General features: G+C 43.8%; 1 protein-coding gene across 4 annotated transcripts in view; it reads right to left on the reverse strand.

The window, feature by feature from the left end:
• Positions 1-24,503, reverse strand: part of EP300 (E1A binding protein p300) — a 120,877-nt gene that overhangs the window by 17,661 nt on the left and 78,713 nt on the right. For 2 of the 4 annotated variants that reach the window (XM_034775741.1, XM_034775759.1), the window contains exons 11-23: positions 22,810-22,887; positions 22,092-22,201; positions 21,463-21,621; positions 20,608-21,063; positions 19,854-20,042; positions 18,413-18,569; positions 12,018-12,136; positions 10,406-10,645; positions 9,442-9,530; positions 6,919-6,999; positions 3,529-3,585; positions 2,064-2,141; positions 778-845 (exon numbers count right to left, since the gene is read on the reverse strand). In XM_034775741.1, the coding sequence (XP_034631632.1) occupies positions 778-845; positions 2,064-2,141; positions 3,529-3,585; positions 6,919-6,999; positions 9,442-9,530; positions 10,406-10,645; positions 12,018-12,136; positions 18,413-18,569; positions 19,854-20,042; positions 20,608-21,063; positions 21,463-21,621; positions 22,092-22,201; positions 22,810-22,887 (1,881 nt within the window). The remainder of the gene's footprint in view (positions 1-777; positions 846-2,063; positions 2,142-3,528; positions 3,586-6,918; positions 7,000-9,441; positions 9,531-10,405; positions 10,646-12,017; positions 12,137-18,412; positions 18,570-19,853; positions 20,043-20,607; positions 21,064-21,462; positions 21,622-22,091; positions 22,202-22,809; positions 22,888-24,503) is intronic. The other 2 variants (XM_034775748.1, XM_034775770.1) reach the window with 2 other exon arrangements.

The raw sequence follows: 24,503 nt of genomic DNA on the forward strand, positions 1-24,503 counted from the left end.
GGACAGCTGACACTCGGGAGCACAGAGCTGCCCCGTGCCCTGGGGGCCCCACCCGGCCCTACCCGCCTGTGTTGATGTTGCTCACAGTGGAGGAGACATTTCCTTGCATGGGCAAGGAGGGTGGGGGTGAAGCAGCCTCCAACTTCCCCAGCCCGACACTTCCACAAAGCAGCAGGGAGAGACGGGCCCTGCCTGGGGGAGCCCAAAGTGGACAGTGACCAGACTGGAGCGGCAGCGGGCTCCCCTCTGCCCCTATATCCACTGGCGGCTGCTGGCTGGTGATGGGGGCAGAAAGGAGCCCTCAGCTGGCCGAAAGGAGCAAGCCAGGGACAGGGAGGAGGGGCCAGGGGTGGGGAGGAGCCGGCAGGTGGGGCCAGCGGCAGAGAGATGTCCTGGCCGGCAGGCCGAGAGGAGTGAGTGGTGGTGTTGGTGAGCCAGGGGGGTAGAGAGGAGCCAGCTGCTCCGTGCGCAGTGCAAGTGGAGGGGGCCCCGACCCCCTTTTGAGCATGGGCCCCGCCCCTGCCATTGTAAACCCAGTACTGATTAGTAAGTTGGATGTGTGTATTTTGAATAAATATGAGGGAAGTGATCTGGCTGAAATTATCTTCCCATCTCTATCCCAAAACACATGGAATCCCAGAATTTAAGTAAAAGCTTAAAATGCTAAAAAAATAAAATAAAAGAGGAACAGGAAAGTTCCCCTTCTCCCCCAATACATTGTTAAAATCTAGCCAATACACCTGAAATGTTCTCTAAACAAGTATCAGGAGGACTTACTTTTAGCAGAGAATTTGTTCTCTTTTCTGGTTCGTCCTGTTTTCTTTAAGCAGCCATCACACACAAAGCTGAAGTGGAAACAAGAAAAAGGAATGAATAACCCCATACCTAATGCTGCTAAGGTACTCATAGTAAGATTCACAACATAGGTTTGAAACATCAGGAACAAAACATTCTACCAGATGTAAAAGACTAGGGAACAGCCACACTGAAAATATTGGATAAAACAGGACAGGAGGAAGAGAATGGCAGTAACTCTACTAGTGGAAAGTTACTGTCATCTTAACATCTGGAGCTTTTCAAGACAGAACATGAGAAAGCTGAATGAACAGAGCATGAACGCAGTTGATCTTTACAATATGGGCTTATTCCTCTGAAACCTCAGGTATTACCACTGATGGAGACAGGATCCTGGTTAGAGGAACTAATGGTCTGATGGGAATATAGAAAATTCTAGGATCCTAGTACACAAAAAAAATTCTGGACAACCCTAGGATTCTTCCCCAAGCAGTTAAGGGCCAACCACCCTTATAAAAAGAGGAATAGGAGTAGCAAGATAGCAAATCCCCAAATTGTGCAATCAGCAAAAAGTAAGAGTTCTTTTTACAGAAATTTACTTACAGCAGAATTATAATTGATCATTTGTTATCTTAATCACTGTAATTAGGGCACACTAATAACATTTAAATTTACTAAAGTCTCTTGTACTTTTGAGTTTCCTGATTAAGAAAGATCTACAGCAAGTCCAGCCAAGATACAAATGGAGGTTTAGACCTTTGCCTTTCAGGATGTAAACGGCTCGTAGCTGGGGTCAAGAAGATGCAGTCTACCAGTTCAATTCTTCAGTGATGCCAAAATGTTTAAACTGAAGTTTATATTACACAGAAATACATATCCCAAAGAGTAAGGAAAACAGACCAATATAAAGCAATGGCAATTAGTAATTATGACATCAGCACTCCTGGTCAAGGACAACTGTAACTTCAGTGAACTAATATCTAAAAGTTCTTCTTTTACATAAAGGTATCCTAGTGATCAGCAATGGTAAGAAATGCAGAACATTTTAATCAAGACACCATCCAATATTTAAGTTTATTGGACATTGGATATTGTTTAAAATGTTAACAGCTAATAGAATGTCTCCCATTGGATCAAGTTTTTTTAGACATAGGATTTCATATATATAAAACGTAATGTATCAAAATGTAGGTATATACACATCAACACCTGTACACGAACCAAATGTCATCTATTCAAGAAAGGGAGCAAAAGCTGAAGAAACTCACCCAGATGGCCAGATTATTTCGTTATGAAGCACACAGATCTGGTGCATTTTTCTCCCACACTCTATACATTCAACAAACCTGGATGTCAGAAAAAAAGTGTGGAGAGCACATTAAATCAACTACACTAATTACAGGGTTACTTAAGCTAACAATGTTTCAAAGATAAACGTGTACTAAGACTCGTACCTCATGCCTTCCCTAACACACAGAGTCAAAGGGAGACAGGGACCCTATTCCTTGAGAGTTCAGAGATTTAAGGGTGGACTGGTGTCATTTGTGCTAGGTGCCTGGGATCAGAAGCAGCCTCTGAATTTTATTCTTTGGACTGCAGAGGTACTACAACAACGATGGAAGGGATAGAGTTATGAGCCATATTTTCATTCTTTCCTTCCATGACCCTTGCCAAATTGAAAAGGAACACTGACTGATCCCAGGGTAGGCATGAGCCACTCTGACCTATTCATTAGGAATTAAGACATTTTAGCAGCTGCAATGTGGGTGGCGGAATTAGGGACTGGATTAAGGGCTAAAAGATGATAAAAAAGCATTGGTGAGATGTAGGGGAAGCAGATTGCTATCTGGTCACCACTGGCTCCAGCACCTGAATGTCCACTACTCTTTCTCCAGCAAGAAGGACAGAATAGCAGCCAACTCTGTATAATTTAACATACTCTGTCATCCCCGTATAGCTGCCTGCTAAGTAGGATTTCTGCTCTTGGTTATTACAGAAACCAAGAGCAGAAAAATGCTGCTGCAGAATAATCTGAACTAAATTTTGACCTCTCCATACGCTATACCAGGGGTGGCCAAACTGTGGCTAGTGAGCCACATTCAGCTCTTTTACCATTAAAATGTGGCTCACTGAGCCCCCGCCCCCCGCACTATTTACCCCCCATTCTCCACTTACGGGGGATGAGGGGGGAGGAAAGAGGGGTTTGGCCCTCTGCCTTGCAGGGACTTCTGCCCTGTGAGGAGGTGGGTCACGGGGCTTTAGACCCACTGGGTTCACCTGCCAGGGCTCTGGGCTTCGGCAGGAGCGGGGTTGAAGCCCCGAGCCCCATCAGGTGTGCCATGGCTCTCGAACTTCTGAGCTGCATACAACAATCTTCAGAAGGTCCGTAAGTTTGGCCACCCCGCACTACACCAAAAGAAAGAGCTTCAAGTAGCACAGCTAACTGCAGTTTTCTATCAAACATCAGAATTCAAGAAGAGCGAAATGGACTCTGCAACTCCAGCAGCCCATAACCTCAAGATCGCATTTTCTCAGGCAGATCTGTGACGATCTGGAGTCTCAGGACAGAATGCAAAACTTGGTGCTTGCACACCAGTCCCTGCTGGCCAATTAATGGAGCAGCATTAAGCTAAGAAAACTATGAAGTGATGGCTTTTTTCACAGGGGGTGAACGAGGAGATTGGGGATATAGATTTAAAAATAAATAAGTTGAGTTGCCAGAGTATTACTTACAGTTCAGGATCTAGTGTATCATTTTTCCTCTTAGAAAACTGTTCTTTGTTTATCGTACTAAGGAGAAAGAGACAGGTGATAAAAACTTAGTTGTGATATAAGATAAGCATTCATAGTATACTAATTTCCCGCATCTCGAGCATGCCCAGGCACATTCACTGTAACTGGATTTCTTAAGTGTTTACGATGCTGTGGGTATAGGAGTAAGAAAGAGTTCATAATGAGATGGCTGAGCACAAAGTATGTGCTTGCTCCTGCCCTGGGGCAAGGATGCTGTTCTATTGGAGAGTGACTTGTATAGACATTTGCTCCTCCCAGAAATGAGATTACTAGTGCATGCCTCAGGTAGATTTGAACCGGAGAAGTGCACCAGTAGTCTAAATGCACACCCTGGAATGGCATATAGCTATCTCAATTTGCGGCTCATAAGTTTTATATTTCTTTTTTGAAAGCCTTTTAAAATTTAGTTTTGGGTTAGTTTATGAAACATACCTTTCCTCTATGAGAGATAGTTCCTACAAGGATCTATGGAAAAATTGGTATAAGCTATTATGGAGGGAATACGCTATTCTCAAAACAACCTGGATTATTCAGACCCTTTCACAATGAGACCAGTTATAATAGCCTCCTCCTGGAGTAACACTTGAAAAAAAACTTCTGCTTCCCCCTGCAGCCTGGCCCTGGTACCCAGCTGTACCGCTTCTCACTTAATCTGGACTATCTTTTTCCCCATTTAACAGAAAAATCCCTCCAACCTTTATGAGTCTTTTGGTGATGGGGTCCCAGCCATGGATATCTGGGATGTGGTTTATGGCATAGTAACATTGGCTCAAAGAACTAAACAGCTTTGAACTATCAATACCTAAAACTACACTAAATGACAGTAGGTAGAGCTGTGAGATTTGGAGGGGTTGAGCATGTGGAGAGAAGCATGCACTGAAGTTATCACAGGAACAGAGAATCAGTCCAAGTTGCATGGGATTGCTTCCCCTTCCTATCCCCTCTATTTCAGGGTTCAGCCTGGGTTTTGCAGGATGCAGTCATCCTTCCCCACAAATATGAGATTTATATAAAAAGGGCCAACCCTCCCTATCATCTCAGAAGTTACATGCTATTCCTCATCTCACACATCAAAAAGTTCTGGTTTTGTTACTATTCTCTCCCAACCCTTTTCTTCTAAAAACATGCTGTCAGAGTGAGAAGACTGGACTCAAGGTAATGGGGCCTATGAGTTTACAGGCTGCACCAAAATTAATATGAAACAAGGGGTGGTGGCATACCAAAAAAATTAGCTACTGACTCATTTGAAGGAGGAGACTTTCAAATTCATGATGTAGTAACCACTTATTTATAGGATGGGGGGGGGGGGGGAGTACACCACATATTAGGAATTATTTTCTTCATTTTACTACTGTTAGACATTTCAACACCATTTACTAGTTAAATTTAATAATGAATACAGTTCAACTATTTGTATTTGCAATTATAGTACAAAATTTGGTATACAGAAATTAAGCAGCACTCACCACAGAGGGCCGCCTTTCTTCATTCTACCTGACGCTGTTGCAAATTGTGCTATTCACTTGCCTAATTTATGTGCAATGTGGTTTATACATTGCCGATTGGCAAGTGGCAGTTCATATGGTCTAGAAGTCTTACAGATCTCAGATTATAAAAAACAGTTTAACATGAGTAAACTGTGACCTTTGATTCTAGGGACACTATTGGAAATGCTGACTAGCATACCAAGACCACAACACCCACTTCTCTCTGCCCCAAAGAAAATTGACAAGTGCTCCCACAGCAATCCTAGGTATAAATGATCCCTCTGCAGCTATTCTAGATAGCAGCATATCCCTTACTGTGACCAAGATTTGGCCATTTTGTGCTTCTGATAACCTTTGTTTCCAGTTGAAGGCATCATCTTGTACCTTCCTTCCTATATGCCAGTTTCCAATCACCCAGATTGGGAATTTTCTGCGTTCCCTACCTCTTTCCCCCTGTAGAATCTATGCTCCAAGGAGTTTCCCCGGAGAGTCCAATATCGGCCCTAATCTGCAAACTAACAACTCTGCACTCATCTGCCCATGCTATTGGTTTCCTTCCTCACTGGAATTCTCTGTTGCAAGCCATGAGGAAGCAAACTATGTCCTAGCAGTTGTCAGAGCATCACTTCCACTACTATTACTACAGAAAAAACAATTAAATCCATGTCAAGCTCTCCAAATCGTCTGCCCATCAGCAACTGTGCATCTCTTACATCAGGAGTGGGCAAACTTTTTGGCCCGAGGACCACATCTGGGTATGGAAATTGTATGGCGGACCATTAATGCTAACGAAAATGGGGGTTGGGGTGCGGGAGGGGGTGAGGGCTCTGGCTGGGGTGGGCTTTTGGGTGGGGCTGGGGATGAGGGGTGGGGGTGCAGTAGGGTGCTCCGGGCTGGAACCAAAAGGTTTGGAGGGCGGGAGGGGGGATCAGGGCTGGGGCACGGGAGAGGGTCAAGGGGCCAGGCTCCGGGCGGTGCTTACCTCAAGCAGCTCCCAGAAACAGTGGCACGTTCCCCCTCTGGCCCCTATGCGGAGGCGCGGCCAGGCCACTCTACACGCTGCCCTGTCTGCAAGTGCTGCCCCTGCAGCTCCCATTGGCTGCGGTTCCTGGACAATGGGAGCTGCGGGGGTGGCGCTTGGGGTGGGGGCAGCATGCAGAGCCCCCTGGATGCCCCTATGCATAGGAGCCAGAGTGGGGACATGCCGCTGCTTCCAGGAGCTGTGCAGAGTGGGGCAAGACCCTGACCCCACTCCCCAGCTGAAGCACCGGAGCGGGGCAAGCCCCAGACCCCGCTTCCCGGCGGGAGCTCGGGTGCCAGATTAAAATGTCTAGAGGGCCGGATGTGGCCCCCGGGCAGTAGTTTGCCCACCTCTGTCTTATATGATTACAAGATAGTGCTCCAATAAAAAGGGTCTTAAATAGCTCAATGGCAAAACTGAGTTGTTCTTGCTTGTACTTTTAGGCAGAAGACAGAAGAGTGAGCAGAAAAACTCCCTAAAGCAGAAGGGCATAGATTCAGCGGAGATCTAGAAGGATGTTTGCTATGCACCCTACCCTTTAAAAAAGGTCAATTTTCACGAGAAGATATATCCTGACCTCTTAGTATCGTCCAGGATTTGAAAGACAGGTGTCCCCACCCACACTTAAGATAAAATCCAGATTTTTAAACTTCCCACCACTCAGTATTTGGTCCAACTCTTGAAGAAAGATTAAAGCAAACCCCTTTATTGCCTAGGTATTTCCTAATCTTTGAGAGTGCATTTTAGATCATGCTATAGATCAGAAATCACAAAAATAAAAATATATAAATAACTATCCCAAGCAGATATATGGCTACTCACGTCTGAGGTTGTGATGGGTCATCCCCCAGAGAAACGCTCTCCCCCTGGATTTCGTTGAAGCACTTCTCACAGAAATGATACCTGTCAGCAAGAAGGCCATATTTGGGTGAACTGTTCCGTCCACACAACACAGCCCAAGCCAAGCAACGGAGCCACCAATCACAGCAGGCCAAGGAGGGGGCGGGAGCAGAGAGCAGGTCATCAACGGCGACAGGGATATTCAATGATGTAGATTTATGGGCCCCACAGTTTGTGTTTGGTTGGTTTGTTTTTTTTGGTTTGGTTTTTTTTGCAATCAAAGCCAAGTGCAGACAACGACAAGCATGAAGGAGAAATAAAAAATAACACACACACGAACAAACAAAGAAATGGGGGTTGTAGGACAAAAACAAAAAACACAAAAGCAGGACAAGACAACACAAAGCAGAAAGCCAAGGCAAAGCACAGATTAGCATTAAATCTCAAATGGGATCACAAGCAGCAAATGATTATAGCAAATAAAACAAAAGAGTATTACATTTTAGCATACCCGCACCCTCTTCATTTTAAAAAGCAACGCAATATAAAGCAAAGAATCAAAATGAGGAAAGGGAAGAGGGTAGAAGGACGGAAGGATTGCTACTCTGGCAACTATATCAGGATAGCAATTCTGTCTGCAAGAGCATCTGCTAGGAGATGACTGGAAGGGGGAATCTTCCACCTTAAAAAAAAAACCACTCAAAGACTGAAGGGCCACAGGATTCTCTCCTCACTGAAGTGGACTCCATGGCTTGCAATAAGCTACAAGATTCTCATTTTCATCAATTTAAAGGGACAGTAATCAGTCCTCAAAACCACCATCCATTTGTTTTAGGTCTGTCAAATTACATGTAAAACAGGTATTTGAAATGTATTAATTGCATTCATACTGCTCTAGATTCGCACAGTATTGCCATACCCCAATTTTGAGACACAAAATACTTTAGATATCAACAAAATGAAACCGTTCTGTGGTGCTTATTTGCATTTGAATGAAACTAGAGTGTTTTATTCAAGATCTGATCCCCACTCCTCAAAAGTCTATTGAAACTACAGTCTCTCCATTACTAATCATGTTAACTGGAGTGCACAAAACATCTAAAAACAAAAGAATGAAAAATAAAAAATTGCGACAGTTTATCATAAAGCAACACAAACCAACACTATGGGATCTGTAAAGCTAAAGAAGTCACTTTATCCTCTGAGCTCCCTCCAGTATAGATGGAAGCTGAATCATGATTTTACTTAAATATATATTATATATACACAGTTTATATATTACATACATATATATTTAAAGATCAGAAGTGAATGATACTCAAGTTATGGAAGCAAGTTTAGGAAGAAGATTCTTCTGGTCCATTTAGTGCTCACCAAAGGATGGCACATGAGGAGAAACTATTGACTCATGGCATGAAATGTTCTTGCATATAAAACCACTGAAAATCCAGATTCAAATTTCTTTTTACGAGACACTATGGCCTCTTTTCCCCACTCCTCCATTCCCACCCATAAAAACTTCCCTTGATGCATTGTAGCAATCCTCTTCCTGCAGTCAAAGAGGGCTGGATGCAACCACTGTTCTGTAGATTCTCAATGCTTCTTTCCACCCCTACAGGCTGAATACACTTCCCCTCCTGAAAGACCTGGCTGGCTTCAAGATGAAAGACTTTTCTTTGAAAGGTGCCAGACCGGAGAACAGAAAGCAAGAACCATACTGAATAAAAGGTGGCATAATTGAAAGATATCTCCATCCCTCTGTTTAGACTGAAGTGTTTAGTAACAAACCAAGGGCTGCCATCCCTGCATGTTAAGCGCAGCACAGTGTTCTTCCAGGATAAGAAGAAATATCTAGCAAGAAACCCTCCCTGGGAAGTTAAATAGGTTTTAATAAACTGCAGGTCAAACATATTAGCCAGGAAGAGAATTTTGGAAGTGACAGTATTTTATATTGTTGCTGACAGCCACAGAAACGCAACAATTCACTCAAGGGGGCTTGTGATGAGAAAAGCACTAATTCCCTCAGCAAGATTTGAATAATTAATGAAGTATGTGTCAAAGACAGCTACATTATTCACTGCAAAATTCTTCATAATAATAGCATAGAGAACCAGTTACTTGCTGAATATGATCAGAAGTTCACTGCACAAAAGAAAGTTACTAACTTATCTGCTGAAGGACTGTTGTGTACTGTTTGGCAAGGAGCAATATAATTTATTATAGCATAATATACTGATGAAAACAAAATCTGACTACAGGATAAAAGTCTACTGAATACCACTGTTTTTTTTTTTTTTTAAAGACAAAGGAGTAAGAGCAAAGGGTGCAACAAGCCTTTTTGCAGAATGGCAGCTTGCTAATACACAATGTAAACTGTTTAGGATGTTTCCAGAAATTTAGAATGTGACATGAAGGTATACACATGTATGAAGGATGCATACATATACAGGCACGCCTCTGCCCATAGATTGATTGGTGATGCATGCTGTAACCAGTTTTACTTACCTGTTCTGGTAACTGTAGTAAGTGGCATCTCGAGGGATTGTGCATAACTGTTTGCCATAGCAACACAAAGTCTGTGGTGAGAACTCCAACTGCAGAAAGAAATTATTTTCTTAGTATTCATGCATGTTTCCACTGGCTCTCCCTGAGAAGTGGGTATGACCCTTACAGTGAAGATCATTTGGATTACTAAGATTGCACCATTATGTGCACAAATCTGAACAGTACAGTATGAGAGTCTATACTGAACGTTAACACTATAAAAATGTTCTGTTCAGCTGTCATTTACAAGTTAACCATTTCTTTATACACTTTTCCCAACAGGGAATCTATTTCCCCGTTCTATGATTGGGTGAGTCAATTATATAATACCACAGAGCGATCACTTTGTTATAACACTCAGAAAGGCTGATGTACCTATTTCAAACTACATTAAGCCTTAATACATATCCTCACAAGCTTGCTTCTGGTGCATTATATTAAAAAAATGTTGGTTTTAAGCAGTTTGTGTAGTATTAGACATTTTATGACCAAGATTTTAAAACGGACACCTAAAATTAGAGTCTAAGGTCATATCTAACACAGCAAAAAATTCCATGACAGCAAGTGTCAGAGCCCAGTTCAACTGACCTGGGCTCATGGTACAGGGCTCAAAACAGCAGCACACACATTCCTGCTTGGACTGGAGCACAGGCTCTGAAACCTGGTGATAGGAGCGGGTCTCAAGGCCTGAGTTGGAACATTGACGCGGCTATTTTAAGCTCCATAGCCCAAGCCTGAGCCAGCTGACCGGCCTCAGATTCACTGACACTTATTTTTTTGTCCTTAAATAATTAAATAAGTGGCTTGATTTTCAGAAGTTCTGAGCACCCAACAGCTCCCACTGACTGCTGCTCCTATGCTCTTTCATATTATATATTACATATGGAGATGGGAAAAAGTCTATAAGGAAGTTGCCCTTCCTTACCTTTCTCCCACAGCAATAACCAAGGCTCTGCATAACTGGATCAATTTCTTGTTCAAACACCTCTGCCAGTCTGGAGCAGTACTTATACACGCGGGATGTCTTGCGGTTATAGAGCCAAGCGTTGTTGAACATGAGCCAGATATCATCCACATATTGCCAAGGTTCCTGGTACTGTCCTGTATCTAGCTTCCTCTTGATGGTAGAGAGGTCCATGGGGTTCTTCACTATATCAAAGTAATCCTGCAAGAATGAGGGGCATTTCAAACAAGATCAGAGAAAATGTATTACAATGTGATAGCATGTGTGTTCTTTAGACAAGATTCTTCTTCAATACTCTTGCAAGCATTAGAAGTAACAACCCTAGAACATGTAATGCCAAACATGGACTGTTCGTGACATACAGTGCTCTCTCTTAGCAATGCCATCTCTCCCATGCAAGGCCTTCCTTCCCTCATTTTCACCACATTTCTTGGATACTTTACTTTGCCCTTCCAACCTTGGCCAAATAAAACCACTTTGCTATTGGTTAACAAGGACTAAAATGGCCAGGGAGACTAGAAGCCCACATTTACAATCACTATTATTCTATTACATATTTTCACTATGTATCTATTTAGTTTGATATTCAGTTATATAATTTAGTATTGTTCTGAAAGTGTCATACTGAAATAGAAATCATGTAAAAAAACAATGACTGTACATACCAAACAGGTCTTTGCAGGAATTGTGGACCAAAGCACCCGAATCAGGTTGCTATCATGAATTTTAACTTTTGATATGCTCATTTGTGTGCACCAAGGAACTGAAATTAGTTTATGGCAATGATACTCAGACCTCTGGTTCAGGAGCCAAATTAGCAATCAGCATTACCCAGGAGCCATAGTTGTGTGAATTAATAGTTTCATTTACTATAGTATTGTTCATATTTGAACAGTATGAGAGGGGAAATATTTATTATAGCGTTATATACAAATCTCATATCCAATAAGTTAATAACTTAGTGCAAACTCATAACTTAATTAGTTAATAGTAAAAGCATCCCTAATTGGTTAATAATTAAATCACACAGTGTTTTAATATCATGTGCTGCAAAGAGCACTGGCTAGATCCAACCACCTTGACCTGGGTTTTGTTTTTCTTGCTTCTATAGTATTTAGCAGTGCACGACATAAGTTACTGTTTAAATGAATTTTCCAAAAATTTTAGCGTTGATAAGCTTCCTGAACAGTTGAGAAACTAAACTGTTGCCACACACTTCGGGTGAGAATGGCTTCCCTGGTTTCCCAGGACTTTGTGACACTGCAGAAACAGAACAGTATGCAAATGTCCTGCAAAAGCCAGTATATGTAGGATTCCATCAATAAGAATAATTTGATGTCTTCCCATTCTTCTATTTTCTCTTTAACAGAAGACAGAAAAACAAGCCTTAAAAATAAGTTTCTCTATGCCACAGATGTGGTACAAGCCAATCCCAAATCCAAGCTCTTCCAATCCATCTATATAAAAATGGGAGACAGGACTACAGCATGCCATCTGATCTCCTCGGGCAGACAAGTCCTGGAGTTGAAGCTATAAGTTAAAAAACAGGGAAACAGCTTGATAATAAACTTACAGGAATTCCTAGTAGTTGGGGATCCACAGGCTGTCTGAAAGGAAGGGACTCAGGATCCTGCCGGTATAGCGCCTCCAATGTTGGCATAAGTGCCTGCCGCAACTCTTCCGGTTTGAAAACTTTTGAAAAATAAATACATGCAAAGATGAAGTAACGGCCAGAAGCAAGAAATCTGCTGTAAAATTTGAATGCTGTTGAAAACACTACACACACTGTATATACAAGACACTTAAACATATTGCGCTTACACCACTCACTGCAATGCTGGGTTTTGTGGAAGACAGAAATTAGACTGGAAGCCCATAATGTGAAATGGCACACTAAATAAAGAAAAAACGTTTACTTACATGTACACTAACTGTTGTTCTTCAAGATGCGTTGTGCACATATACATTCCATTGCAAGTGTGTGTGCACCCAATGCACTCAAATTTGAGATCTCTACCAGGTAGAGCATAAAAGGGGCATGGTTGCCCCCCTCCCTCCGCCCTTTTGCACTGCCGTCTAATACCTGAATTAGCAGGGAATGTATATGTGTGTATGTGCACAACACATCTCAAAGAACAGTTACTGTATAGTTAAGGAGCCATTTTTGTTCCTTCCAGTGATTATGCACATATACCTTCCACTGCACGTGACTCCTCAGCAGTTTTCTTACAGGTGGAGGGACTTCAGATTAAAAGAAACTGAAGCACCAACTTGCTGATGTTAATGTAGAGTAGTGTCTGGAGAAGGCATGTACCAACAACCACACTGCTGCTTTGCAGGTATCCACTACAGGAAAGTTAGTGAGAGAGGTTGATGAAGTGGAATGAGCTCTAGTGGAGTGTGCCATTACCCATAGTGGAAGAGAGACCAAGATCATAGCAAAATCGGCAGTCCAAAAATCCATGGCTTGGAACCAAGCCTCGGGAAGGAAGGGTCTAGCCTGAGTAGAGTTGAGCACCACTCCAATGAATTCTATGCACTATAGTGGGGTTAAGGTTGACTTTCTCTCATTTATTACCAGCCCCAGGTCATGACAGGTGAAAAAAAACAGATTGAGATGCCACCGCACCTGATCCTGGGACCAGCCCTTTAGTAGCAAGCGATCAAGGTATGGGTAAATTTGAAAGCCCTGATGCTGGAGGTAAGCGGCCACTGCCACTATGCACTTTGTGAACTCTCTTTGGGCTGATAAGAGACCAAAGGGCATTGCTATGAATTGGAAATGGCACCGGCAAAGCATAAAACAAAGGAAGCGCCTGCGCACCCGGAAAATGGAAATATGTGTCCTTCAAGTCGAGGGTGGAGTACCGGTCTCCCAGATCCAGGGAGGGGATGCCAGAGGCCAGGGACACCATGTGAAACTTCAAGTTCTTGAGAGACTTGAGACGACGCAGGTCCAAGACCAGGGCCCCCTGCCTCTCCCCGGAGTTGGATTCCTGGTGAAGCCCCAGGGCCGGCACCTGGCCTGACATCTGTCCTTTGCCCAAAACCCCTTTTCCTTCCAGTGCCAGGGGTTCTTCTTTTGCCGCATTCTTAGGTGCTGGCAAGGGGGAAATAGTGCTAGTCGGCGCCTGGTGCCAGCGGTTCTCTCCATACCGAAGCGGGAGGGCTCCAACGCAGAACAAAGCGCAGCCTCCATGAAGAGGGCCATCAAGCGGATATCCCGCTTTTGGGTTCTAGGTCGAATGTTTTTAGAGATTTGACACTTGTCATTTCTACGGGATTCCCCCAAACACTTCAAGCAGCTGTCGTGGGAGTCACTGATAGGCACTGGCCTGCTGCATGTCGAGCACGGTCTGAAGCTGGGAGAGCATGCCCCGCTTCAGGACGAAGTCCCAGCCGGGACGCTAACTACCAACTAACCTAATACTTAATTAGTAACTAAGTACCTACAAACTATATACAAAGAAGATAAAGGCTGTAAAGAACCGCTAATGCTCTTGCGATCTGCAAGACAAGGCGCTCCAACCAATAATCATGGGCGGTAAGAAGGAACTGAGAGAGCTTAGTGTTGGCAGCGCCTAATATACCGACGCATGAGCATGGCTCTCAAGGGGGCGCCACAGCACCCTACGGATACTGCTAAGGCAGAAGTCTCCGACAACTGTGCGAGTGGGTGCGCACACACCTAGAATAGAATGGACTGGACATGAGCAAGTACTCAAAGAAGAAAACAATAGAGGATCCTGTGGCACCTTTGAGACTAACAGAAGTATTGGGAGCATAAGCTTTCGTGGGTAAGAACCTCACTTCTTCAGATGCAAGAAGAAGACTTCTGCATCTGAAGAAGTGAGGTTCTTACCCACGAAAGCTTATGCTCCCAATACTTCTGTTAGTCTCAAAGGTGCCACAGGATCCTCTGTTGTTTTCTTCTTTGAGTACTTGCTCATGTCCAGTCCATTCTATTCTAGGTGTGTGCGCACCCACTCGCACAGTTGTCGGAGACTTCTGCCTTAGCAGTATCCGTAGGGTGCTGTGGCGCCCCCTTGAGAGCCATGCTCATGCGTCGGTATATTAGGCGCTGCCAACACTAAGCTCTCTCAGTTCCTTCTTACCGCCCATGATTATTGGTTGGAGCGNCTGTTCTGGAGCAGAATCTCCTGCATTTGTTGCTCAGGTTGGCTGCAAAAAGGTCTATTACTGGGTAACCCCACTGGCAGAAGACCTAGAGCAAAATGTATTTTCTTATTGACCACTTGTGCTGGTCTATAAACTACCTGCTGAAGGAATCCGTAAGAGCATTCTTCACCCCTGGAAAGTGAAAGGCTTTCTGGTGAGACCTTCTTTATATAGAGGTTCCACAAGTGGATCGCTTCCTACCATACTGCACCTCCATGCTTTTTCAGGTAAAACATAGCAGTGGTGTGGTCTGTGAGAACTTGAACCACCTGATTCCTAATGGTTGACGTAAACATCTTGTGGGTCCGACAAATAGCTTGAAGCTCCAGCACATTTATATGTAGTGAAGCCTCCTGAAGCAACCTAAGTACTTGAGCCTAAAGTTGACTGAGATCCCTCCCACCTCCACACACACATCCTGCTACGGCAACCCTTGGTAGATGTGTCTGTTACAAGAGTCACAGTTGGTTCTGGTATGAAAAAGGGAACCCCTTTGCATATGTTCTGATGGTCCAACCAACAATCCAGGGACTAAAGCATTCAGGCAGGTGCAAATGAGCATGTCTTGTGAACATCTGCTTGGCTGATATACTAAGTGGAGCCAGGTGTGCAGACATCTGATGTGAAGTCTAGCATGCAGAGTCATATACATGCGCACAGCCATGTGACCCAGGAGTTGTAGACAAATGCTCTGTTGTCCTTGGGTTGGAGTTGAGGGTTTTGGACAGAGATACTATGGACTGAAACCTGTCTGTGGAGAAGTAAGCCATGGTGCACAGAGGACTGCTCCTTTGAAGATTATTCATTGTCTTGTCACAATTCCGATGCCTCTACATTTAGTTTTAAACCCAGATGAGAGAACAGATGTCAGATGAGAATGCTGTTTTGGACATGGGTACTTGATCTTCCCTGAACTAGCCAACTGTCTTGGTAAGGAAACATTTGTATACCTAGGCAGTGGGCTGCTACCACCATCATGCACTTAGTGAATACCCATGGGGCCAACGATAACCCAAAGAGAAGCATCACGTACTAGTAGTTCTTGCTGCCTGCTATGAACTGAAAATAATTTCAGTAGCCAGGGTGTACTGCCACATGAAAGTAAACATCCTATAAATTGAGGGCAGCATACGATCGCCAAGGAAAGGATAACTGAAGCAAGTTGATTTTCTAACCTTTTTTTTTTTTTATTAAAGGTCTAGACTGGATCAAAGACCACCGTGGTGGGAATTGGGAAGTACGGGGAAAAGAAACCTTTCATTCTGTGTTGATAAGGAAAACCTGCTCTGTGGCTCCCAATTTGGAAAAAGACACTACTTCCTGAAGAAGGGATGGGAAAAGTGGGCTGAGGAAGGGAAAGGAATTGAACTCGATAATGAATCCCTCCCTTACTGTTTTGAGTGCCCACTTGTCTGACGTAATCTTTCTCCAAAAACTATAAAAAAGAGAGGTACATGCTTTCTAAATAGTGGGAGATGAGATATAGCTGGTGTGCTGTCTTCAATCAAGTAATCAAAACTATCATCGGAGCCCTAAGAGGTCTGGTGAGAAGAGGCTGCCATGGACAATGACAACTGACAACTAGCATGCTTAGACCTTCTTTTAGAGGTCTCCTGAGACCTTAGCTAACAGAATTGTCTGTAACATGTTTGAGGCATAAGCTGTTTTTTCCGTTACTGGGGTGTAACATAGATTCTGGGGTGACGGCCTCATCAGGGAAGATTAAATTGGGCGGGGGGAGGTTATCACCTAGGCTTTCCTCCCTTGCATTCGCTTCCTCTGCCTGCTCCAACAAAAGACTGGGCTGAGGGTTTGTAGAATCTTCCCTAGAAATCCCCAGTATGGGAGAAAGGAATCTCCTCAGACTGACAGGCGTCTAGACTCTCTTGGATCAGTCCAAGATGCCTAATAAAGTTGGGGGGTGTGGGTGTAGGTGTTCCATTCCAATCTTTGAACCACACATGGTGGTATGCACCACACAGGGGCCTCTTTGTAAGAATGCCAATCTTGCCCCTTGATTCAGGCATCTCTAGAGCATGACCTGAACACTCCTTGGTGAAGATATGGGTCTACCGTGGTCAAAGTCTGAAGGAGATATGGCTCCCCTTGGTGACTGGAGGAGCTGTTCCAATTGACATTTGTGGGCATCTCAGCACCATCAAAATTGGGATCATGTCCTAAAGGTACCGACATGGAGGATGTATCCAACAGTCATGGAAGTGGGACAGGAAGGCAAAAGGATAAGTTGAGGCGGTCACCAAGGGCTGTATTCAAGAAGCCAATTGAAATGATGGAGCCATGATTGTAAATGATGTCACGGCCAACAGTACCGGTCAAGACTGGTGCTGGACGATATAGTAAAGGAGAGTCCAGTAGGGGAAAGATACAAAAGGTCCTTTTGCTGCAAGTAAGGCCTGCAGTGTTGGTGGCACCAAAATCAGAAGCAAATGTGTTCTCACTGCCTATGGCATGTACAGGACCCAAATGCTGAGGATGAGGATGCTCTAGATAACAGTAGAGATGCTGGTCTTGATGGCCCCAGGGGATGGTGCTGCCTCAGATAGTGCTGGTGAGAATCAGTGTGCAACTAGATCTTGACCTGGTATTGGAAATCTTCTGATATTTTCCTGTGAGGTAAAGAGTGAGGCTTCAACTCCCTACCAGTCTCAGAAGACAAAGATGGTTAAAATGTCTTGAGGAGGCTGCGAGAGAAGAGAAAGAGCGGTGTTTCTCAACAAATCTGGGCTCAGAAGCTGAGACAGCAGGAGGGACACTCCTCGTGGACAAGCTGTCCATCCTCTTGTGATTAGGGTCACACTCTGAAGAGGAACGCATTGCCTCTTCCATAAAATGGATTTTAAGGCAGAAATTCCTGTTTCTTCCTCCACATTGGAAAAGAGGCACTAATAAGACATTTGTCCCTTCCCCATGCCATGCCCATGCCCCTCCCCAGGCAAATTAGGCAGCTTTTGTGACTGTCCATAACAGTTATCATGGCCCTGTTTATTTGAATCCTGGGGATTTTTTTCCATATTAAATCTCCAAATGAAAGGACTAAGAAAACTATAAGAAGCCTAAACTGTAACTATAATTATGAGTAACAGAAGTCTTTTTTATCAGAGGGGTAGCCGTGTTAGTCTCAAAGGTGCCACAGGACCCTCTGTTGCTTTTTACAGAAGTCTTTTTCTAGAGGCTGGATAATCAAAGCTAAACAATGACAGAGTCCAACTCTCACCACAGGCACCAAGAAGGAACTGAGAGGGAGGTGGTGGCGGCCATTCCCTTTTCATGCCCTCAGCTCCCATCATGAAGACAGCAGTGGCGCATGCACTGCCTTGGTTTTACAGTTGGCAAATTCTCCGACTTGAGTGCATTGGGGGGGGAGGGAGGGGTGCATGCACCTGCAGTGGAATGTACATGTTCACAATCACTTGAAGGAGAACAGGGTCTTCCTGCATTATAGTTCTTCCAAGAGCCAATTTATACACTCAGAATACAGTCTTTTTATGTAAGATAATTTCCTACAGACGTTTATTAAACAGGAAAGGGTCTCCGATCCTTATTTTACAGAGAGTGTCTAATACCTGATTCAGTGTCAGATAACATTTGAGAACAGTTCACTAGAACCACTTTTGTACTACTAAAATATTAATACTTATGTCCAAGAGCTACAAAGAGAAGAGTTCATATATGCAAATCGGAAACACTGAAGAAAGTTCAGCTTCTGCCTAGATATCCCCACTCCCCCAGAGATTTGAATCCCAAGACCACAACAGTTTTCTTGCTTACTTTTCCTCTTAGACTGTCCTGGTGCTGGAGAAGACTGAGTAGCTGGAGTATTGGGTCTTTCTTCCTCTTCCTTCATTTCTGACTTCACTTCTGGTTTCTTCTCTTCTTGCTCCATTGGTTCTGTCATACATTCCTTCACCACTGATTCCACTTTAATCTGAAAAGCAGATCAGATTCCCTTCACTTATATTGAATTAAGCCCCTCACTTGCTCTTGTTGTGAGGATATAGTAAGATAGTGTGTCTTTTGGGCTTAGCTACAGCTTGCCTGTCGTTACTTCCTACGGAAAAAATGACCCTTGCTCACTCATCCTGGCTCTCACCTAAGCCTATTCTTCACTCCTCCCCATGTGGTCTCTGCCAAGATTCAAATAGTTCTATGGGTAATTTATTTAACACTAAATCATGAAGACTGACCTCCGCCTTCCCTTCCTCCATCTCATCCAATTGGTGAGGAATCCCACCTCCCTGATCACTAGGATCCAGTCTCCTTTTTGGCTTTTAATGTGAGGACACTATAGTTTCTATCCCCGCCAGACAAAAAGTGAAGCTACTTTCCCATAAAGCCACAAGTTCCTTTAATGAAAAGTGATCAGGACCTTAGTTTTTCAGCTCAAAGATGTAACCCACTGGAGCACAATTCACTATTATAGGGAATCAAGCCTACAGTGCAGGGGTGGCCAACTTGAGTCTGAGAAGAAGCCAGAATTTACCAACGTACATTGCTAAAGAGCCATGGTAAAACGTCAGCAGCCCCCCATCTGCTCCCCCACCCTGCTCCCAGGGCCTCCCACACACACCGGCAGCCCCACCGATCAGCACCTCCCCTTCCCTCCCGATCAGTTGTTTTGTGGCATGCAGAAGGCTCTGGGGGGGGGGTGGGGGGGAAGGAGCGAGGGCACTGCAGGTTCAGGGGAGGGGGAAGGAAGGGGTGGAGTGGGGTAGGGCTGTGGCAGAGACAGGGGTTGAGCAGTGAGCACCCCCCGTCACATTGGAAAGTTGGCTCCTGTAGCTCCAGCCCCAGAGTCAGTGCCTATACAAGGAGCCACATATTAACTTCTGAAGAGCTGCATGTGGCTCCGGAGCCACAGGCTGGCCACCCCTGCTATAGTGACTGCTTACACTAGGGAACATTTTACAGAGGGAAAAAACCAGTTGCAGGCACATGCTCAGCTCTCACCGGGTTAGCAAAATTGAGGACCTCAGTGCTGAGAGCCTACTGGCTGCTGCCACCATTTTAAGCACTCATCTACCCCGGCTCAAAACCAGGTCTAGGAGAGAGTGCCTAAATTATGGTGCAGCTGGGATCTACAACTAGCTTAGCTAGAGCCCTAGAGGGAATACCCTCTTCTGAATCACAGCACTCATTTCTCTTCAATCCCCCATCCAAGTACTGACCTTGCCCAATCAATTCATACCAGAAAAATTATCTATCCTCTTACCTCTGGTTTCTCCTCTATCTGGAGCTCTGTTTGTTCTGACCCCTCTTCTTCCATTTTAATATCCATTTTCACTTCCTGCAAGAGTGGCTGCTGCTGCTCAGGGATAGTCTGTTGCGAGTTCACTTCTGTGCTGCTGGTGGATGGTGGGTTTGATACCTGCCCATCAATGCTTACAGCCGGCTGCGAAAGCTGCGGGGAAACTCACAGTGACTAAAAAGGGCCAAGCAATTATGCTGCCAAGTTTACTTTATTAAGATGTGCTTTTCATTTGCCGTCATGTTTCCTCAAATTTAACTACACCTCACTTATTCCCCTCCCTTGAAAAAAAACTGACTCCTGCACAACTGTGGTCTGAGGAAACATGCTATTGAAATCTGCTTTGGACAGCACGGCATTTTAACAATTTTATATGCCTACTGTACAATCCCACCCCTACACATGCATGGAAATAGATGCATTATGAGAGACATCTTCTATATTTCGCAGTAGGCTCCTAAATGTGCACTAAAATTCTCTAAAATCCTTCCAACATGGAAGTGTCAGGTGTTCCAGTGTCCAGTTTACTGGTCCTGGGTCTTCAGACACAAAAATGTACTTCTCAAATGTAATGCATACCCATATTGGTTCAGATGCCTCTTAAACAGGTTGTTCACCATTGTCTTGGACACAGAACAAATAAACAAAGCTCCTGTCTGAAAGAGTCTCACATCTGAGTATCCCTGGGGAAAGCATAGAAATAAAAATATTTTCTTACAGGTGTTGTGGGGTGCTGAGGCTGCAGTGGTGCTGTTGGGGTGGGCACAGATGCAGTCGTGCTCTGTTGGGACAGGGGTTGCTGCTGTTGCTCTGCCGAAGGGGTGACTGGAACTGGAGGTTGGACTTGTGGAGGCAGCTGTGCCTGTGGAGGCGTTGGAGTCTGCCTCGGAGGGGGGTGCATAGTTTGTGACTGCGGTCCAGGTGGCATTGCCGTAGGGGTGGGGGCGGTGGGGGCAGTGGTGGCGGCTGCTGCTGGTGTTGCCTGCGGCTGCTGCTGCTGGGATCCCAGACCTGGGGGAGTGTGGTGAGGTGTTGGGGTACGGCTAGGTACTGGAGAGGGAGAGTTTCGGTGCAAGGTAGGCTGTGGAAGAGGTGGGCAGTGAATATGGCTCCCTTGAGAACCTGGAGCCATTACAGGAGAGTTCACAGGACAGGAAGAGCTGGTCATTTGTGCCTGTGGGAAAACAAGTAGATATATACAATGACTTGAGACAGTAAGCGCGAAGAGGGAAGGGATTACCTTCAAGTGGGCACTTTTTACCTGAGTTACTAACACCTATCAGTTTAAAAGTATGACTAGCAATACTGTTGACTTTTTGCATTTCATTTACTTTAGTGAGCAGAACAGGATTGTTCAATTTGACATTTTTGTTCACATGCACAATGCTGCAGTGTTTAGGTTTCCCAGAACTTGTAAGAAAAATGTAAATACAATTAACTAGTTTTCACTGATATTTAAATAAGCATTAAAGAACAACATTCCCTATTAATCCAACTACCCAATTGAAAAAGAACAGTAAAACCAGCTCGCAGAGCCTGTCAGTGAAACTGCTCCCTTAAGTGAAGAACATACTTGAGACACTGGCGTCTGATTGCCAGGCTGGGTCATAGGCATGTTTGTTGCATTCATTCCTGGGGAGGAAGCAGGGAACTGGTTCTGTTGCAGAAACTGACTTTGGCTGGAAGGTTGGCCAACCCCCGGCTGCTGCATACGTGAAGCAAATCCCATCTGCTGGGAAAAAGGAAAGGCTTATTTCACAGTGTATACATACCCACTCACTCACCCTTAAAAATAAAATTCTACAAAGTAACATCCAGTGCAAGGCAGAGCAATTGACACATCTGGCAGCATGTGATGTGATGCAGCATGGCAAATATGCTAATACTCTGCTTAAAAGCAGGAATATATTTTTAGTTACTTCCTAATTCAGTTTAGGACAGGAGTTCAGGAATTCAGACAGATCATGCCTCAAGTTTCTGAGCTAGTTTCTGATAAATTCCTCTCTTTCAAGGGTGTTACTGCACACACCGTCTTAAATCTAAGCCAATATTAGCAGTTCCCTCACTGATTTGTAAAGACTGCATCTCCACTATGAGTAGCCAAAGGGAGAAACAACGGGACCATAGAGCAAGCAAAGAATTACTGTTTGGATAACCATAGTTAAACAGGAACATCAAACCTAAAGAATTCAACATACTGACCTGGTTCATGGCCCCAGCCTGGCTTAGCTGTCCAGGGTGCTGAAGAGGAGGGGTTTGCCGGGGACCCATGGATGGCAGTTGCATGTTCATCTGGCCAAACTGGTTCATTCCTGTGTATTTACCCCAAAAAGATTTTAAAACAAAAGTTTCAGTTCTCATTTGGACATCATTCAATGTTTGAACAGGAACAAATATTGCCTCTACTCTCCTAATTTTATTTCTACCAACACACATCTTTGAGTATGCCACATAATGTAGTTAAGGCTCTAACTTAGGTATTTTAAGCCTTTCGAAAGCAATGCACATAAACCTAGTAATAAGTTTCTGGGTCAAAGGAATTGTTTTTGAGCATGCTTTGAAGAGAAAGGATTTTTTTGTTTGTTTGTTTACAAAGTGTATTTTACACACAATTCCAATATGCTAAGAGAAATCTGTCTTTACATTAACCAGCTGCTTGGCAGAGTTTGAAATCAAGTTTAATATGTCAACCCAAACTCCTGCACATTCCTTCAGAACACAAACTAGGCTTTCCTGAAAGACTTGTGTATCCATGTCCCTGCTTCCAGGTATGAGTTTTGGTGAAGAGCAGAGAAAACTACATTCTAATAGACTCCAGTGAGGACTGCTTGATGTCATATAGCCATTGAGGAAGGCAGAATCCAAGATTCTATGCACATTCACTTGGAATTACATGCGCTTCCTTTCTTTGGACACTTACCCGGCTGCGTCTGCATGCGATTCATCATCTGATTTGGCACACTGGCACGAATCATGGTTGGGTCAGGAAGGGGACCATCTGAAAAAGAGTTGGAGAAACAGAGGTTAGGGAGTTAAGACAACAGTCCACCCTCTCAAACTTCACTTTTACAACAATTACTTTATTGGGAAATATTCAAATTAACTCCAAACACAGTGAGACCATGTTAGGCCCTAAAAGATGACTCAATGGAACAAAGATGGAAAAACTTGTAAATACAAACACGTGTGCTATTTCTTAACCAAAAAGAGTTTAAGATCTCTGAACTTTGTGAAGTTGAGGACTGATCTACAGCATATTAACGACTTACAATGACTAGATGGCCAGAGGCTTAAAATGTCTCACGCACTATTAAGCAGTGTTAACACTGTTCTGTATAGGTTAAACTGTAGACTGACAAATTCAATTAGAGTACCAACCTTGAAAGGACCTGTATCTCACACCGAAATCAAGTTCAAACTTTTTTTTATCAAAATGCATCCTCTTTTAAAAGTGACTAACCCAATTGTACAGTGACATTCTGAGGTGAATGGATGGCTCAGGGGATTGGGAAAAATATGTTTAGCTTTTTGCCTCTACATCACTAATTCCATCTAACCCCAGTCTGGTGAGCAAAACACATTACAATATGATGGCTGTTTAGCAGCCTGCATGAAATTCAATATTCAACTAAATTCCTATTTGTAAAGTGCTTCTAAAGCTCAAGAACTGAATGAGCACAAGAAAAAAAAAAATCCCCTCATTCTTAGAGGTAGGTGGCCTGTTAGGAGAATGGCCATACTGAGCAAGGGGAATAGCTCTGTGAAATAAGTTTACAGAGCTGCAATTATACTTAGAGGACTTCAGTCTCCAGAACTGTCAGTTCAGCACCTTGCACCAACACAAAACTAATCTTAAACAAGTATGTTTTAGCACAAGTAATTTGTCATTTAAATTATTACTGTAAAAGTGTTTTACTTACAGAAATATAAAAAAGACAGACAGACCAACTGGAAGGGGAAAGAAGGACAGAACAGGATAGTGTCTGTCCCACCCCACCCTACCCCCCAGTCTATTATATCACACTGATCACCACAGCTGACATTTCTACACCCATTGTCTAATATTCCTTGGCCATGAACAGATTTGTTTGTTGTTGGATTGGTGGTGGGAGTTATAACATTGTAAGTGTAATGTGAGAATCTGAGCAAGAAATGATTGGAAATTTAACCATCAATCCAAGCCCTTAAGTTATTGCTTAGCATTACCCAGATGAAGCACACTGTACCTGATGATGTTTAAAGACATTAAACACGCTAATACCCAGGCAGTCCTGTAGAATTTGGCCTTGTCACCCCATTTATTTATGATGTCTGGTGGACTGTTGGAGTGATACTACAGACTTCAACATCAGCATGCTAATATCTAGTTCTACTCCCCCGCCCATCAAGACCAAACTATTATTTCTCTGATATCCCAGTACCTGGCTGAAGGAGAAACCTGGACAAAATCCATTGCATCCACAGTACTTAGGGACTCCGTTTGGTTAACATGGAAGTGATTATTGTGAAGGAGGAAGAAGCATTATGAGAAATACACTGAGATTTTGATTTCACCCACAACTGAAGGCATCTGTTCATCTGTCAAGGTGACATGCATTTTTTGGGGTCTTATTG

Source organism: Trachemys scripta, chromosome 1, assembly GCF_013100865.1.
Source record: "Trachemys scripta elegans isolate TJP31775 chromosome 1, CAS_Tse_1.0, whole genome shotgun sequence".
NCBI classification, from domain to species: domain Eukaryota; kingdom Metazoa; phylum Chordata; order Testudines; family Emydidae; genus Trachemys; species Trachemys scripta.